General features: G+C 33.1%; 1 protein-coding gene and 1 non-coding gene across 2 annotated transcripts; one reads left to right on the plus strand and one right to left on the minus strand.

The window, feature by feature from the left end:
* Window positions 1-7,741: 7,741 nt before the first annotated feature.
* LOC141615657 (U5 spliceosomal RNA) lies at window positions 7,742-7,859 on the minus strand. The gene has a single exon (XR_012530066.1). It is a non-coding gene; the product is annotated as a U5 spliceosomal RNA (small nuclear RNA).
* Window positions 7,860-12,848: 4,989 nt separating this feature from the next.
* On the plus strand, window positions 12,849-13,556 carry LOC141613042 (uncharacterized). The gene has a single exon (XM_074431775.1). It carries the CDS (start codon window positions 12,849-12,851, stop codon window positions 13,554-13,556), a length of 708 nt encoding a protein of 235 aa, XP_074287876.1.
* Window positions 13,557-20,309: the final 6,753 nt, after the last annotated feature.

The following is a 20,309-nucleotide window of genomic DNA, read 5'->3' on the forward strand; positions in this document are numbered from 1 at the left end:
TCCTATCGCACTCATTCCCTTCGACTAGCCACAGCCATCATAACCCAAAATATGACTATTTGACCCCATTTACGAAGGTCGTAGTAACACAAATCAAAGTTAATCTGAAACCGTGCCATCTTAGGCGAATAGTCTTTAGTCAAAAGAATCGACTCATTCGAATACTATAGTAGCTCTCGCCACGACCAGGCTATATAAATTTGCCAGAACTCTATAAGCGGTCATAAGGCCCGACAAAATGTTCCTAACAGTCTGCCTATGTGATCGACTAGTCATCTCACATGACTCTATGGCACTTGAACTTGCCATCAATCGCCTCACACTCTAGTCACTTCGAGACGTCACCTCATACAAGTGACTATGGGCAAATACTATGTTAATCCGTGTTCACTTTAACGGGGTTCAATTGTCTCTACAACCCGTATGGATGTAACAAAGTATAAATTAAAGATAAAAGACAAATGTGATTATGAACATGAACAAAAACAACACTTTTATTTCATTTCAAAATCTAACAGAAATTTGGTACACGTTTAAGTCCCATGGACGTAACATGCCCATCATGCTTAGCCTGCGATAAAGGCTTGGTGAGCGGATCGGCTATGTTGTCATCCGTCCCAACCTTACAAATCGCAATTTCCTTTCTTTCAATGAAATCTCTTATTACATGATACTTTCTAAGTACATGTCTAGATCTATTACTAGACTTTGGCTCCTTAGCTTGGAAGATCGTCCCACTATTATCACAATAGAGAGTGATGGGATCATCGGCGGTAGGTACTACTTTTAGACCTTCCGTGAATTGCTTGATCCACATAGCTTCCTTGGCGACTTCGATGCTTGCTATGTACTCACCTCCGTTGTCGAATCCGCGATTCTGACTTCCTTGAAGCTTCTCCACTTACGGCACCACTATTGAGCATGAAAACAAAACCAACTTGTGATTTCATGTCATCTCTATCTGTTTGAAAACTTGAGTCCGTGTATCCATTAACACGCAACTCTGTGTCTCCTCCAAACACAAGGATAGAGTCCTTAGTTCTTCTCAAGTACTTAAGGATGTTCTTGACAAAGAATCCAGTGACTCTCACCTGGATTTCCTTGATATCTACTCGTCATGCTCAAGGCATACGAGACATCGAGACGTGTGCATATCATGGCATACATGATTGATCCAACAGCGGAAGCGTAGGGGATCAACTTCATGCGTTCAACATCATGGGGTTCGGAGGGACATTGAGTCTTGCTCAATATCGTTCCGGTTACCATAGGTACCAAACCCCTTTTGGATTTGTCCATGCTGAATCGTCGAAGAATCTTATCAACATAAGATTCTCGACTTAGTGCCAATATCCTCTTGGATCTATCTCTATAGATCCGGATACCTAATATGCGTTGTGCCTCTCCTAAATCCTTCATTTGGAAGTGGTTACCTAACCACTTCTTAACAGAAGACAACATTGGAATATCATTTCCAATGAGTAGTATGTCATCGACATACAAGATTAGGAACACAACATTGCTCCCACTGAATTTCATGTATAAACATGGTTCCTTAACATTTCGAGTGAAACCATTTTCCTTTATTACATCATTGAATCGATGGTTCCAACTTCTTGATGCTTGCTTAAGACCATAAATGGATCTCTTAAGCTTGCACACTTTGTTAGGATTTTTAGAATCAACAAAACCCTCGGGTTGTATCATGTACACCTCCTCTTCTAAATGCCCATTTAGAAAAGCGGTTTTGACATCCATTTGCCATATTTCATAATCATGAAATGCGGCGATCGCTAACAAAATCCGTATGGATCTTAGCATGGCTACGGGGCGAAGGTCTCATCATAATGGAGACCTTGGACTTGGGTAAATCCTTTTGCCACTAGCCTAGCTTTGTAGACATCGTCATGTCCTTCTATGCCATTTTTGACCTTGAATATCCATTTGCATTGGAGGGGTCTTGCCCCTTTAGGCAAATCTACCAAGTCCCAAACTTGGTTTTCAAGCATAGAATCCATTTCGGACTTCATGGCTTCAAGCCATAAGGTGGAATTAGGACTAGAGATTGCGGCCTTGTAGGTGGCGGGCTCGTCACTTTCCATAAGCAACACATCGAGTGTTCCATCTTCCTCGATAAGTCCCACATATCGATCGGGATGGCGAATAACTCGGCCCGTCCTTCTTAGTGGAGGAGGTACAACCGCGTTAGACGACGAAGGAACATCTTCTTGCGTCTCTATTTCGGTTTGTGGCTCTTGAACTTCATCAAGTTCAAAATTTCTCCCACTATGTCTCTTAGAAATAAATTCCTTTTCTAAGAAGACAGCCTCGCAAGACACAAACACTTTATGATCTTGAGGTTTGTAGAAGTAATATCCTCGAGAGGTCGAAGGGTAACCTACAAAGGTGCATTTTTCGGATCTTGGGGCAAGCTTGTTGTCGTTCTTAGTTTTGACGTAAGCATCACATCCCCAAATCTTCATATAGGATATATTTGGGATCTTACCCGTCCACATCTCACATGGAGTCTTTTCGGTGGACTTTGTGGGACTATTATTCAAAGATCGAATTGCGGTTTGTATCGCAAATCCCCAAAACGAGTTCGGTAACTCGGTTTGACTCATCATGGATCGAACCATATCAAGTAAGGTTCGATTTCTCCTTTCGGCAACACCATTAAGTTGAGGTGTTCCGGGTGGAGAAAGTTGTGATGTAATACCACGACTTTTCAAGTGTGAATCAAATTCAAGGCTAAGGTATTCACCACCACGATCGGATCGTAGTGCCTTAATCCTTTTATTCAATTGGTTCTCTACTTCGTTTTGAAATTCCTTGAATTTCTCAAACGCTTCACTCTTATGTTTAATTAAATAGATATACCCATATCTACTTAAATCATCGGTGAAGGTTATGAAGTAGTCATAATTACCACGAGCGGTGATACTCATTGGTCCGCATACATCGGTGTGTATGAGTCCTAATAGTTCACTAGCTCGTGTCCCTTTACCACTAAAAGGATTACGAGTCATTTTGCCAAGTAGGCAATATTCGCATGTACCATATGATTGATAATCAAATGGTGTAATCACATTAGTCGAAATTAATCTTTTGATGCGATTCTCGTTTATGTGACCTAATCGACAATGCCAAATGAACGCTTCACTTGGGTCACTTGTTTTGAGTTTCTTTGATTGAATGTTATAAATATCTCTTGTCGGTTTTGAGGTCTCTAAAATGTAAATGCCATTGATGGAAGTAGCTTGGCCAATAACCAAATCATTCCTAGAAATAGTACAACAATTGTTCTTAATGGCAAAACAAAAACCGTCCACGTCTAGCATGGCGATTGAAATAATGTTTTTAGAGAGTGTAGGTACATAAAAACAATTATGCAAATACAACTCAAATCCATTTGGCAAAGCTAAAACATAAGTTCCCTTGGATTCGGCCGCTACCCGAGCTCCATTTCCAAGGCGTAGATCCACATCTCCCTTGCTAAGCCTCTCCACATCTCTTAAACCCTATAAATGATTACAAAGGTGAGAACCACAACCGGTATCTAGTACCCATGCCGTAGTGGAAGTATAATTTATATCAATAACATAAATTTCTTTAGGAATTGTACCTTTTGGAGTAATGAGTCCTTCCCTTATATTTCGCAAATACATAGGGCAATTCCTAAGCCAATGTCCCATGCCATAGCAATAATGGCACTCATCATTAACTTGCTTGAAGTTTTTGATTTTCTTTCCTTTCTTCTTGAACCTCTTGCCCTTTGTAGCAAGAACTTGATTGCTAGAGCTCCCACTAGCTTTGGCATCTTTATCTTCCAGAGACAAAGACCCTATAGCTTGCATGAGGTAGTCTTCCTGAGACGGACTCACACGAGGTCTAGTAGTAGTGGGTGGTTTAGAAGAGGTGATGAAATTAAGGTTTCCATCCGAACCTATCCCGAAATGAAGTTCTCTAGTTGTATCGAAATTATTGTTGGAGCATACGTCGTCAAGAACATGGTGATATGACTCAATAGTAATTGGTGCGGTAGCATTTGATGGATTCATTGTAATGCACTACAAATATGGAGGAAAGGAAATATTAACATTTGTCTTTTTAAATCATACTTGCAAAATTAACAAGATATGAACATTTATATAGTGACCTCTACCCAACTATAATAAATGATTCCAAGACCCAAATTCATATCGACTTAGGCACGGTGGGGCCGATACATCCTTTATCAATATAACTCGGTGGATTAACGTTTAATCGATTCTACTTTTAGAACTCTTGGTCGATAATATTACATTAACAATTATCTATAGCCCAAAACACATCGACAAGGGCACGGTGGGGATGATCATCCTTATCAAATACTTTTGTTGAGTTCAATCCAAATTTCGAATAAATGTGTCCATGATCCAAACCCACATTAACTTGGGCACGGTGTGGCCGATACATCCCTCATCAACATGAATTCGGTGGATTTAACATTCATCACCCACTTCCCCTACGTAACAAGGTTTGTACCCCGGTGGGGCCGAGCGCACTCCCTCGCGAAATAGGTTTTCATGGTTTCTACTCTTTGGCAAGGCTATGTCTCAATTAATTGTTTTAGCGAGAGGTCATGTCAAATTATTATCTATCACGTTTTAAGTGAACTAAAGCGGTGAACTACGATAATTATATTTGACACGGTCGATAAACTCGATAAAATAACAATGCATGTTTAGTTATGGCGATTTAGCGATGCATGTGACATAAAATAAAATGCAAGCATAAAGATAAATAAATCCTAGTATGGCCTTTCCTAAAATAGAAAAACTATTAATCTATTACATATTCGGAAACCAACTCCATTGGTCCCTTGAACTTCGGTTGTGGCACGCATCTCGAGGTAACACCATCTTAATGTATCGCCATTCTTGAAGTAATCCGTCTTTTGGAACTCCGGAATGAATAAAATTACATAACAAATTACATAATTTCCTATTATACATTTGTAACTAAAATAAAATAAATCTATTAAATTACAAAACGGTGATACGAGATCACAATAAAATTACAACCGAATCGATATTCCCATACATTTCGGGAAATACCAATTAAAATCTAAGGCCATACTAAGTAAAATTACATAATACAAAATTACATATATTAAAATTATGACAATCATAAAGGAAAAATGCAGCATTATAATATGTATGAACATGCTCAATTTTTATGCTAAATCGCCTTTTAATTAGCCAATATCGTATATTACTCGGTTTTTACGGATTTGCGTGATTTCAACATTTTATAATCACAAAAAATTACATAAACTCATATTTATGCATAAGTTAATTACCCTAACCTCTTAGGACTCAAAATATAGTCTTCACTAATAATTTGACCATAATTAACTTTTATTTACAAAATTGTTCATAAATGGACCAAAAATACAAAATAAGCTATTAAACTTCAAATAAATCTAAAAAATTTCAAATAAATTCAAAATTTGAAATTTAAATTCATGAACATTCTGGAAAAATCCATGACACTCATAATGTTCAAAATCTTAGGTTAAAAATTTCGAAATTTTTCCGGAAAAACAATGTCGCGGTTTATCGATTTTTAATAAAATAATCATAAAAAAAACATGGAAAAATTATTTTCATTAACTTTTCAATTTTAGATCTGAAAAATATAATAAAATGCAACATTGTACGTTTTTCCTAAGTCATAGATTATGATTTATTAATATTACACTAATAATGTCACTATTTATGCTATTTTTCTTCAAAAATTCATAAATCATGCAAAAAGACTTCTTTATAGCCAATTATTTTACACACATCTTGTAAAATTGCATGTGACAACATATTAATTTTCTATGACCAGATTCGAAATTTAACTCATATTAACCTATGTGACAACATATCCAAAACCAAGTGAAAATTCGAAGTATAGCTATTTTTAGACCAAAAATGACATTTTTACTCATAAAATCACATTTAAATGCCATTATTGTAAATTATGAACAATAAAAATCCGAAAAATTAACCAAAATATCCTAAAACACTTTAGGACCAGAAATATTAACATGCATGTAATAATTTCGTGGTATATCATAATAACACAAATTTTACAAGTTTTATTTGTTATTCATATAACTTGGAAAAACTTTTAACCAATTTGCATGCAAACAACCGTGGCTCTTGATACCGATTGAAGGAAATGTAGATTCATATACATAAAAACATACTCATATATGTCTAAACTAATTTGTCATAAAATTAAAACGGATCTTATGCATGCAAACAATAATATAAATAGAGGAGAAATCATGTCCTTACATTGTAGATTTCGGCTATTAGGGCACAAGAGAGATCACCTTTCTCTTTTTGTTCTTGAGCTTTTCCTTTATGGATGAACAAGATCTAAGTACAAGATCTCTCCCCAAGCTTTATACCCAAGGCTTAACACTTAATCTAATTAATATTATAAGTACTAGTATAATATTAATGTAGTGAAAATTGAACCAAAATTATTTTGGTTTTAAGCTCCTAAAACCGTGTAGAGGAGAAGGAATTTTGGGAGTATTTTTATCTCTCTAAAACTCTCTTATTTTTAGATAAGATAGATGAATGAATGAATGATCTTACATTATAGTCTAAGAGGAAAATTAAGGGGAAAAACAATTAGTTTTTTCCCTCTTAAAAACCGGACCAAGGGTGAGTGGGAGGGGAGCCAATGCATGCATACATTTGTCTTCACAATGTTCAGTAGGCTTGCATGGCTACTAAAGCATGTAATGATTGTGTTTACCACTTAATAAAACAACCACAATATTAGCTTAAACCTCCTCTTATTTTCGGCACATATGTTAATATGGTATCCATATTATTTTTGTCAATTGTCAATATGTCACATGTCATATGTGATATAAATTTGTTATGTATTTTTAACATATTAAAAATCAACGTATTAATAAAAATACGCCACATACAAAAATTGACTTAGTAATATCATAATTACTTGTGCCAAAATATTTTACCAATTTATAAATCACAACAGATTGTATTTATAATAAATCATTCAATTCCGATTGTTTCTTTAAACAATAATTTCATCCGAGTAATGATACAATTCAATTACTCAGACCGTATCTCATTTAATCACATTTCAATTTGATACGTAAATTTTACTTCCAAAATCGTCCGTCAATTTTCAAGTAATTTAATTAACTCACAACATTATACGATTAATTAAATAATCAATTAAGAGTATTGCCCTTTAGGTATGACCTAGGGGGTCAACTGATCACCACCGTCACACGACAGTAATGTCAAACTCTAGTCAGCCAATCATTACCGATATATGTTGACCAGTTGACAGTAACAATATTACTTCCCAATTATATTCTTAAAATGAGATTTAATAATGATATTTAAATCATGTGATCGCACTATTGTTGAGGACACATTTAAAAACTCGCTATTGTATTGTATTCCTTATACCACTAAGAAGAGGTATCATTATTGTCCTCATAATGAGAGGATTAGGGCCATGAGTTGTACTTTTAGGCTACTAAATATGTTGATTGCAACCTTATTTATAATAATGCAGAAGAATTACGATATTAGCATCTTCTAGGAGGCTAATTTTCTTTTGTTTCAGTAATCGATATGTGACAAATGAAAATTAAGGGGCTGAAGGCCGAAAACACAATTAACAATAAACAAAATTGCACTTGAATTGCTGGAAGCGCCGATGAAGGAGCTTCCTCTAAAAATTAACGTATGCCACTTATAAACAACGAGCACACGGTATTCTTTAGTAAAAGGCGAAAGAATAGTTCGCTTTGTGCTCAATGCATGGCTGCGTGGATTTTCTTACAGTTGAAGAATACTAGTTTATACTTAGCTCTTACCATGATCTACGTTTCTTCGTCAATGTGGGATTAATATCCTATATTTATCTTACTCCCCTTGATCTATGTTTCTTTATCAATGAGGTATACACATTTTTGTCCTCTTTAATATCCCTTATTCGTTGTAAAAAGCTATTTCAAGCATAGTTAAGATATTGATCAATTAACACTACAAGGAAAAGGCTAGTTAGCGACCAACTCAGTTAGTCGCTAATATTCATAAATTAGTCGCTAAAGCCAATTAGCTTAGCGACCAAATTTCAGAGCTTCCATCTAACAAATGAAACACGTCTTCTTACGGCTTTCTTCTTCGCATTGATCATAGCGTTGTTGCAACTTCCTCTTCACCATCTCTGCCCTTTCAGCATAGGACAATTTGTATACCTCATTCAATCTCCTCTTTTCATTCAGTTCATCCCGTTTCTTCGACAACACAAAAGTTCCATTATTGTTAGATTTGTTACTCTTGATGCCGCCATACCCTTGATAATTTCTTCTTACGCCTCCATCTTTGACACAACTTGAGGTACGCTTTACGTTAGACATCAGTGGCTTTCTAACACCATTAGGTAATACCTTCTTGACCATAGTCTCACCACGACCACGTGGGTTAGGCGCATCACTTAACCCGATCACGCATATCTTTTGCCGGCTATCTTTAGCTTGATTGTACCTTTCTTGCATCTTTCGGGTTGAATTCTCCAATCGTTGAGCGTACGATAATTGCACCTTAGTATCTTCATTATCTTTGAGCTTCATTAATCTCTTAGTATTATTATTATTCATGTTTAGGTTGTCTTTTTCTTTCACTTTATCCATGACGATTTTGATGAAATTCTCGGATTTTAGTGTTGTTTATGTATAATTTGCAATTGTTTTTAAGTGAAAGATTATGTTTATATATATGTGCTTTGTTACTTGGGTGAGGAGTTCTCGTTACCGACAACAATAAGGAAGTCCTAAAGCAACTAGGTAAGTAAATCAGTAGAATTTTTTTTTGGAAATTATTAGGGTTGTGTAATTTGTTGGCGTGAATAAAACAATTATTTCACATTAATAAGTTTACACTTGGGACAAAGTCAATCACGCGTACACTACTAGTGCTTGAATTTTGTTAGTTTTTATTACTTTTTAATAATCTAAATAAAAATATAATTTATTAAAAAAATTAATGATGTTAACTCAATTAATTAACACCCAACTCAATAAAGTTATGACATGAAACTCACATGATGTGGTATTTACGTAATTTGATCTGTAATCAGCGTGAATTAAGCCAAGTCAATTTATTAATATAAAATTATATTACGTAAGAGTAACTCGTTACCAAAGTTAGTTAAAATTATACTCTGTATTTATCAAGCTAAGTCAATGGTCTGGGCCAGTGAATGAAAACGCCGTTGAGAATCACATAATTATACATCAAAAAACAAAACTAATTAAATAGCTTGTTAATGTAAAAGCCCTGTTTATAATACAACAACAACATCAGAGCCTTAGTCCTTAAATGATTGGGGTCGGCTGACATGAAATATCCTTTAGAACTGTCTATGGATGATCGCACACTAAAAAAGCGAAATTATAGAAAAGGAAAAGTAAACAAATGACCAATACAGAAGGAGTACAAGAATTTGATAAATAATAATGTAAATTTATAAGAAGGTTAATCAATGTTTTCCTCTAGTTCAATGAAGTTGTAAAAACAACTACTATTACAAGCATAATTAAGGTGAATGCCTGATATCTAACAACTTAAGCACGCCTTCTTGCGACTATCTTCACTTTGTTCGTAGTCGAGAACTAGGATTTTGATGTAGTAATTAGTTTTGTGACCCGTGAAAATCACGGATTTGACATTTGTTGTTGTTTTGTTTTCGGTGTATTGTTTGTGAAAGTGTTTTTCAGCTTTTTTCTGTACTTTCTTTTTTGACTTGGAGATATATTATAGTTAGGGTATTTTAAAATTTTGTGATATTAGTCAAAACTATAAAATGAGGAATGACACCAAAAGCCCTGAATCTATATGATGGTTTGATTTGTCTTAATAACAACCACTAAGTCAGTATTCCATTTTAATATTCGAGGATTGTAACCATTAAATCAAACTTATTACTTAAGGGAATCAAAAATACTTGGTATATGTGAAATAAAAGTAGAAAGAATGAAAATTTAATTGTTTATACCTCGATATTTCACATTTAGATCCTTGATAAGTATACCTTGAAAATAAACAAAAAATAAATTAGAATCCAATTGAATAGAGTGTATGTAAAAGATTAAACAAAAGTATGCAAATAAAAAATTATAGGTGGATGGAAGTCCTGTCGCCTTTTTGTGATCTTATTTATAATCTTGCATTATATGGCTTTTAATTGATATATCTCTTGAGTTCTCGGTTATAATTGATCTCAATAAATCCTCCTAGTGCTAATGATAAATGAGAGTTATTGAAATTAGACTTTAATAAATTATAAGGAGTTACAAGATGTAAAAATTATTTTAATGAGTAAATTTAACCATTTTTTTTTTTTTTGTCTTTTTAGTTGCCAAGATCATTAACTACATATTTTCTTAGAGAGTTTGTGAAGGTCGTTCTTACATGATCACGTAGTCATTTATTTAACCAATTTTTATTCTTTGTCTTTTTAGTTACTTACATAATCACTTAGTCATTTATTTAACCAATTTTTATTCTTTATCTTTATAGTTACCAAGATCATTACTAATGTAGTTATAAAATATTTAGTGCATATTTATCTTTCTTTGTCTTTTTAGTTACCAAGATTATTATTCATGGGGTTATGAAAAATTTAGTGCATATTTATGTTAGAAAATTTATAAAGGTTCTTAAATTATCACTTAGCTAGAGTAAGATGATGTCACTTGACACTTAAGGAATTGCTCAAAATATCATTTTTTATGTTACTGTATAGATAATAATGATAATACAACAACAACAACAACAACAACAACAACAATAATAATAATAATAATAATTTATGAATGAATGGATTATAAAAATGTCATGTAAAATAAAATTAAATGACTTAGGTAATCTTTTGGATAACAACAACAACAACAACAGCAACAACAACAACAACAACAACAACAACAACAACAACAACAACAACAACAAAGAAGAAGAAAGAACAACAACAACAAAGAACAACAAAGAACAACAACAACAACAACAACAACAACAACAACAACAACAACAACAACAACAACAACAACAAGAAGAAGAAGAAGAAGAAGAAGAAGAAGAAGAAGAAGAAGAAGAAGAAGAAGAAGAAGAAGAAGAAGAAGAAGAAGAAGTAATGGATTATAAAATGTCATTGGAAATAAAATTAAATGGTTTAGGTAGCCTTTGCTAACTTTACCCTTTTAATTATAATTAATAATAATATAATATTTTATGGATTAATCGATTAAAAAATGTCATGTGGATTAAAATTAAATGTTAGAAATGCCATGTGAAATTAAATTAAATTGTTTATGCAGTTTTTTAAGTAAATTGAATAGATAGATAGATCATAGATAGATAATAGTAAGGGAGTGTAGTTGGTATTTTAGTGTTGGTGGAATTGGAAGTGAATTGGATGAGATTGAGTGAAATGTGAATAATAAACTACTCTTTTTTTGTCATTTTTTTGCTTTTCCATTTTTTAGCTACTCCTTTTTTTGCTCTTCTTTTTGGCTTGGTAATTAATAAATAAATTAAGTATATAATTAAAATGTATTGAAAGTAAATTAATTGTTAATCCTATGTGGAATTAAATTAATTGCTAGTAATATGTAGAATAAAATTAATTGCTTTTGCCTAACCTTTTAATTATATAGTATAGATTAACCACGAAAGAACAAGATTTTTCTTGTAGAGTTGTATAATTATTGCAAACTTGTGTATAAATTAAACTTGGACAAGGGTTAATCACATGTATTAGTGCTTCAATTTTATTACCACCGCGGATATAGAATTTGAGTACCATCGGCGATAATTTTGTAAATTCATTGATATTTTAATCTATTTTTTGTCAAAAAATTTAGCCAAAGACAAAAATGGCAAAGAATATGCGATATCGCCCCTAAACATTGTCATTTTGCAAAAACATAAAATATTATGTACCATGTGCAAATGACAAACATCACCGATACCACGTGAATTTTCAGTTTAATACTATACTCCCTCCTATTCTAGATAACTCTCCCCTTTGGAGGGGGCACTAGATTTAAGGAAGGGAGTATTATATTGTAAAGTATGTGTGTGGGGGTAGGAGATTGGAGAGAGGGTGTTATGAATTAGATTGTTAATTGAGAAATTAAGAAACTAATTACTCCCTCCCTTTTTTACCCAGATTTCACTTTCCCTCCCTTTTCATACACTCAGCTGTTGATGCATTGTTTCCATCACAGTTTCGAAACGCAGACGGTGAAGCGTAAAATTAAAATTACATGATGTTCAAATTATTACAAATTCTGAACAATTAATTAAATTACATACGGACTAATAAAATTACATGAACTAATAAAATTACATGAACTAATAAAATTACATTAAGCGTAAAATTAAAATTAAAGAACAATATGGACTTTAATTTTTTTACAGAATTAGTAACAGATGGACTTCAGATAAACCATAGATTTCCTTCATCATTTCTTGAATGGCCCATTTGAGTAGTCCCTTAAGCTAAGTTAACCCAAAAACTCTGTCAAATGTTACATATCCTTGCACCAAGTCTGAAATTTGGCACCAAAATTCAAATATGGAGCCAAAATACAAACAAGTTTCATTTTTGCGCCTAAACCAAAATTTTAAAATAGTGCAAAGTTCTTTGTGCTATAAATAGAATGGATATTTAGGGGGGGTCATCTATCAACAAGAGTCCAAAGAATACCTTTCACATAAACACCTTTCAAACAAAAAAATCAGGAGCATTCAATGAAAAATCTCACTAACTTTGAAAAATCTAAAATTCTTGAAACACTTTTAGAAAACAGCACTGATGGAAAACCACACTATGGGGTAATGAAGAAACTGGCAGCAAAATACTCAGTTTGCAGGAAGACAATAACTGAGGTGTGGAATCTAGCAAGGTCACAGAGGAGGTCAAATATACCAGTCAATGTCAACAGCCTAAAGAAAGGAAGCAGAAAAATTGGCAGGGTGGTGTTAGACAATGAGAAGCTCATGTCAATTGAGCTTCTTAAGAGAACCACACAACACTCACTTTCTGAACAATTAGGGGTAAGCCAGTCAACCATATCAAGATGGGTCATGTCAAAGCAAATAAGGGGGCACACAAATGCATTGAAACCAGGTTTGACTGATAAAAACAAACTTGCTAGATTAATTTTCAGTCTTCAACATTTACAATATCATGAAGTAACTAAAAGAGTGGTTTTCAAAGATCAAAGCAATATCATTCATATGGATGAAAAATGGTTTTCTAAAACTAAACCATCAACAAGGTTTTACTTGGCTAAGGGGGAAACTGAACCCCATAGATGTGTGCAATCTAAAACATTCATTGAAAAGGTAATGTTCATGTGTGCTGTTGCTAGACCAAAATATGCTGCAAATGGTGATCTCATTTTTTATGGGAAGTTAGGAATTTGGCCATTTGTTAGCCAAGTTCCAAAGAGTTAGAAATTCAAAAATAGAAGCGGAGAACACTTGAAACCAAGTGCATAGAGTCTATAAACAAGCAAGGTACTAGAGATATGGTTATTAACTCAGTGTTGCCAGCAATAAAGGCTAAATGGCATTCATGTCTAGGTAAACATGTTATCATTCAACAAGATAATGAACGACCACATATTAACAATGATGATCCTGATTTTAAGAAGGCAGCAACAGCAGATGGTTGGCGTATTGAATTGGTTTATCAGACACCCAATTCACCAGACTTAAATGTCTTGGATTTGGGATTTTTTAGATCTACAATCACTCCAACAAAAAAAAGGCAATCAAGTTGGATGAATTTATTCAAAACACAGTGACTGCATATATAGAACAAGATCCACTCAAACTCAAATATGTTTGGATTACATTGCAGGCATGTATGCTTGAAATTATGAGAAATAAAGGTGGCATAGATTATCATGTGCCACATATGCATAAGACTAAACTAGCAGCAGCTGGTTTACTTCCTGAATATCTTAATGCTAACATGGATTTAGTGAAAGAATGCATACAATATGTTCAGAATGTTGGTGTTGCAACCACCATAAGTGAATTGGTGAATTCATTAAGCAGATTATCAGAGAATGCAGGGGATATAGCAAGCAGCAGTGGAACCAGTAATGAACCAACAGGAGACAATGCACCTGTTGGTAACATTACTGAACATAGGTAGGGTAGTAATGAACCAACAGGGAACAATGCCCCTGTTGGTAACATTACTGAGTAAACAATCCAACAACCACAACATTTTTACAAATTTTGGACAGTTTTTGTATGTCAAAGACTAGATGTGTACTCACTGTCAGCATATTCGCAGATGAAGAAATGAGAAAACACAGTAAACATTCCAGCAGTACCAGCAAACAAACCAGCAGAAAAAGCAAAGAAGAATGTGGAAACAGCAAAGAATCATGCGAGAACCAAAGAAACAAACCAAAGAAAAGCAAGCATGAATCAAGGAAAAACACATTTTGTAAAGTCTGTTGAAGCATTTCATTTTGAACTTTACACTACTTTTCTATTATTCGGTTTATGGCACTATGGATATTAACATGAAACATGAGCAATTCAGTCAATCAGCTTTAGTAAACAATACTCTCAATATTGTTGTACATGCACAGCCTCTTCACAACAAATGGTGGTGGCGTAGTGCGTGTACATCAACGTTGAAGGCTAAACACTACCCTCAACAAGTGATCATTGGGCAGTTTCATTTAGATGAAAGTCAATTTTTTTTCGAAAACAGTTATCATCACTAGTCCATTCAAACAAAAAAAAAACAGTAATTAATTAGAGATAAAGATCAAGAAATCGACCTCCCTTGCCCTTCATCTTCCTGTAAATCAAGCAAAGCCAGGCCAATATTTTGAAAGAACCCCAATAAACCATTTTGTAATCACCGGGCTTTCTCGTATCGCAACTGGATCTAATTCATCATCTGAATTAGAAACATCTGAACAACATGCAATCTCAGAAACCTTATCATTTGGCATCTCAGAAACTTCATACTCCATTAAAACTTCAAACTGAGGCCAATATTTACATAGATCCTCCATAAACCGTCTTCTACTCTCATCCTTTTTACGCCTTGCTAACCACCTGTTAGCCTTTCTCTCATTTTCTATCCTCTCTTGCTTCCTCTCCCTCTCCTCATCCCCAACCGTGAAATGAACAACATCAGAAGCAGAAGCAACAACCTCGTCAATCAATCCAACATCAACTTCGTCATCTTTCATCTCCATTTCCTCATCACCCATATATAAATCTTCATATAACTTCTCCATATAACGCAGATCAATTTCAGACGAAAAAGCCCAAATTTTTTTCATGTTTTTTTTGAATTTAATCGATGGTAATGATGTAGATGATGGCATAGATTGATTATATGGTGACAAAGATGAAGATAAGATGAAGAAATTAGTGATTGATCAAGATAAGAAGGTAAGATAACGGCGGAAGAGAGGTTATGAGAGGGAGGATAATGGCGGAAGAGAGAGAATGTTAGGGTTTTCTGTGAGGGGACGGAAATTATAAGGCGGGAGTAATTAGGGTTAAGTGTGGGTGGGCTGGGTTAGATTAGTGGATTGTATAATTAGTGGGCTGGGTTAGTGTTATAATAGGATGGGTTAAGGGTGGGTTTGGTGGTAATTATTGAAAAGTAGTAAGGGTAAGATGGTCATTTCATAACAAAAAATTTTACCAAATAAGGAAATAGGGAGAGTATTGTGAATAGACGAAAAAGGAAATAGAGAGAGTTATTTAGAATAGGAGGGAGTATTTATTATTATTGGATTATTTTAGTTACGGTGGCACCAAGAGTCAAGATAGTGTGTTACCGGGTGACGCCCTAGCATTGTCCATATAAAAAGTACCCCCTCTGTCCCGCTCATTTGGTATCCGATTCTATTTTTTGGTGTCTCAGTCAATTATTATCCTTTATATTTTAGAAAAGCATTTGACGAACAATTTGATCATTTACACTCAATTTGGTTCACATGTCATTTAGTAATTGACCCCTAGATTGCACGGACACTCCTCCTAATCGGTGTTCTCGTGTCGGACACGACACTCGTCGGACACACGTCAAAACGTGTCAGACACCTGTAAAGCCGTGTCTAACTTTCATCTTTTATTTGGGCACGTGTCCGACGCGTGTCCATGGTATTTTGAGCCGTGTCCATGGTATTTGGACACACCTTCAAACGGAAAGTTGAATTTAAGGTAAATGACGTGAATTGTTATATGGTTGAATTTGGTGGGCAAATGATGTTCTTTAGACAAGTAATGGGATGTCGAAATAGATTGATTATAAGTTGGTTTTGGTTTTAAAAATGAGAATAAGTTATATTTAACGTCAAATTTTACATTCATTTATTTAAATTTAATATCAAATACTTTTTCAAAAGTAAAATCACACATATATAACTACAAAATATATATTTTATTAAATTTAAATAACGTGTCCCGTGTCCTAAATTTCATGGGATGCCGTGTCACGTGTCCGTGTCGTGTCTGTGTCCGTGTCCATGTCGGTGCTACCTAGATTGACCCTCTCCACTTTTCTTGGTCTTTGTGTCAAAACTAAAGAATAACAAGTGACCGAGATGGAGGGAGTATTCACTAACAAATTCCCGTTTTTTCATCCAAAAACTAATACCGACAGGGCAAGAAACTGAAAGAGGAGAGGGTCAATTACTAAATGAAAAGTGGGTCAAATTGAGTGTAAATAATCAAACTGTTCATCAAGTTTAATTTTTAAAATAGAAAGGACGACGATTGACTGAGACACTTCAAAATAAAATAGGACAATAAATGACCGGGACAGAGGAAGTACCTCATAATGATTAATGATGTATACTCTTTGGTATATTGGCAAGAGTAAATTAATAATTACTCCCTTTTAGATACCACTTTTCTAAAAAAAAAATCATTTTATACTCTTTTTATTAAATTACTTACCTCAAATGTTCTGAGATAAAAAATTGCACGCTTTGTTATATTCCGGTAATATATTCCATCAAAATTCAAATTATTAATTTAAAAGCCTAATTTTATGACGATACTACCCTTATTACTCTATTATATACTTAGTGTTCTCTCTCCCTTATACATCTATTCAATTCATTTATTCATTTCAACTTTCCTATCTTCTTATATTTTTCCTCACTTAAGGTAAGATTGTTCATCTTATTTTCAGTAATTAGGGTTTACAACCGAAAAATTAGAGTTTCCTAATCCAGAAATAAAGGTTATAATGCCAGAAATTAGGGTTGGGTTTAAAACCCAGAAATTAGGGTTAAAACCCCAGGGTTTAAAAATCTGGAAAAAGGGGTTTAAAACCCAAAAATTAGGGCTAAGAACTAAGAAATTAGGGTTACACAAAATTAAAATGATTGGAATACTACATTTAAGTCAATTGATTCGCAACTAGTTTAGATCACGCGCAATGAATGCGCGGTATTTATAGAGTTTTTATTTTTGTATTACTTAATCATGCTAACTTAAAAACTTATTAATTTTTCATATTTCACGTCCTTATAATTTGATATGAGAAAAAAAAAAACTTAACAGTAAAATTATTCAAGAAAGCTTAGTAAAAATAAACTGTAATTTAATAGTGGTATCTCATTAACGTAATTGTTCATTTTTCTCGGTGTTGTATTTTTTTCGAGAAAAAAAAACTGAAAATTAATTAAAGTGAATTGAGTAATGTGCTAAAATGTATTTTTTTTAAAAACTATTTTTTTATACCACAAAACTAATGATTCCAGTTTCTCTCAATTTTTTTGTCATGAAAGTAATCAAAACGATTTATAATTTTGCATAGTATGACTGTATGAGTCATGTTATTCTCAAATAATAGTATCAATAAATATTTAATATTATTTATATTTTAATTAAAATATTATAGTTTAGTGTTTAATGGAAATTATATAATTTGATGAAAAGATTAATTTTAATGAAAAGAATTATATAATGAAAAACATTATAACTATTAATTTTTTTTATTTATTGAATACAATTAAATTATAAATAACTTCCTTATTTAAAAATATGCTTTTTAAAGGGAAAATTAGTGAGTTCACCTATTCTTTTAATAGATAGGGGATTTATATTAAATTTTAACATATTTATAAACACCTGGCTAATAAAACATAGAGAGGCCAAAGTCGATACTTTGAAGGGGAGAATCCTCGTCAATGCTCTTAAACAAAAAAATTTCAAGCTTGCGATCTCTATGAATAACCCCCAACGAATGATAAGCTTCAACAACCCAACAATAGTGCTCATCGTCAACTTTGCTGCCTCGCGCTCATTATACTGCCCTTTTGCCACAATCCGATCAAACAACTCCCCACCTTGACACAACTCCATAATTTAAGTATATTAGGGAATTTTTTTGGGATTAAATGTTAAAAATCGATAGAATGACAAGTGAAATGGAGGGATGTCTAAATATTGACCCAATGGCAATTTCGTCAGATTTTAAGAATTTTCGCCTGTAAATGAAAATGGGTGCAATTTTTGACCTGATATCATTTGAGGGGAGTAATTTAATAAAAAGTTTATAAAATGAAGCTTTTTTAGAAACTTGATACTAAATATAAAAGGGCGTAATTGTTAATTTACTATATTGGCAATCACTACAAAATATACTACAAGATTATTGTATGGTACGACCACTCAAACAATGACGCATTTCACGGTAAAAAAAATGACTATTTAATGTGACAAAATGACTAGTTTTACTTTTTTTTTTTTAAAACCACTTTTTAACGTAAAATGATCATTGTTCAGCATAAAACGGTCATTTTTTAAAACGTTATACAACGGTAGCATACAATAACTACAAGTAAAATGGAGGGATGTCTAAATACTGACCCAAGGGAAACTTCCTCAGATTTAAATTTTCGCATGAAAATGAAAATGGGTACAATTTTTGACCTGACAACATTTGAGGGGAGTAATTTAATAAAAAGTTTATAAAAGGGAGTTTTTTTTTAGAAAAGTGATATCTGATCTAGAAAGGAGTAAATTATTTACTATATTGGTAATCACTACAAAATATATTACAAGATATTGTATAATTGTATACAATATGATTATTTAATATGAAAAAATGACCACTCAAAAAGTGACGCATTTCAAGCTTAAAAAATGACTATTTAATATGAAAAAATGACTAGTTTTAAACTTTTTTTTTAAAACCACTTTTTAACATAATATGATTATTGTTCATCATAAAACGGTCATTATATTTTTTATAACGTTATACAACGGTAGTATACAATAACTACAAGTTGGCAATTTGATTGGTTGGTCACTGATAGCAAATACACCAATTGGATGTTACTCCTTTCTTGCTTATGTAATAGCTTGGCTCATATAGTTTAGCTCATGAGCTAGATAGCCGATCATCTAATAACTTATTGTATAGAAACTCCAATTGTCAGATTTCTTATCCAAAAATCACAAATTGAATAGGGAATTCTATCATACACATGTTGGTCTCATACAAACATCAGTACACTTGACAACAAAGAAATGTAGTATTTCAAGAAAAAACAATGCAATGTGAGTAGTAGATGTGATGATGAAATAATGACATTGAGAATTCTTAAAATAATTAATGACAATGTGCAAAGAAAATAATCAATATGAAAAAAAAAATTATTTCGCATTACATTCCTATAGATTAAAATGGGTCGATTTTAATGATTAAAGTATACAATGAATAATAAAAGTGAGTTGTCTATTTGAATGACGATTTTTAATAAGTCTCTTAAAGTGAATGATTTCTTATTTTGTGGATGAAATAACCGAATTTCCGAAGGATATATCCAGTATCCTGTGTTTTATATCCTAATAGAAAATGTTATATAACTATCGGTGGGACATATTCCTGATCAAGACAAACACATATACCTAAATAGGTTAAGTACTCTAAGATTACAAGAACTATATACTTATTAGGTCTCGCCTCTCAATATATGTATTTTTTTTACTACCAAGGATTTGACAGAAAAATGGAATTGAAATAACGAAATGTTGAAGTTGAATTAAGCAAATGAAATTTATTTTAAATCAAGAGATTTTATTTTAATTGAAATAAGTTAGAGGGCTTCAAGCTAAGCATGGGTCATCTGTTATTTACTTTAAATTGTAAGTTGCAATTTGAGAGCAAATAATTGTCAAGTAACGTAGCCTACTTGTTAA

This window comes from Silene latifolia, chromosome 11, assembly GCF_048544455.1.
Source record: "Silene latifolia isolate original U9 population chromosome 11, ASM4854445v1, whole genome shotgun sequence".
Classification (NCBI taxonomy): domain Eukaryota; kingdom Viridiplantae; phylum Streptophyta; class Magnoliopsida; order Caryophyllales; family Caryophyllaceae; genus Silene; species Silene latifolia.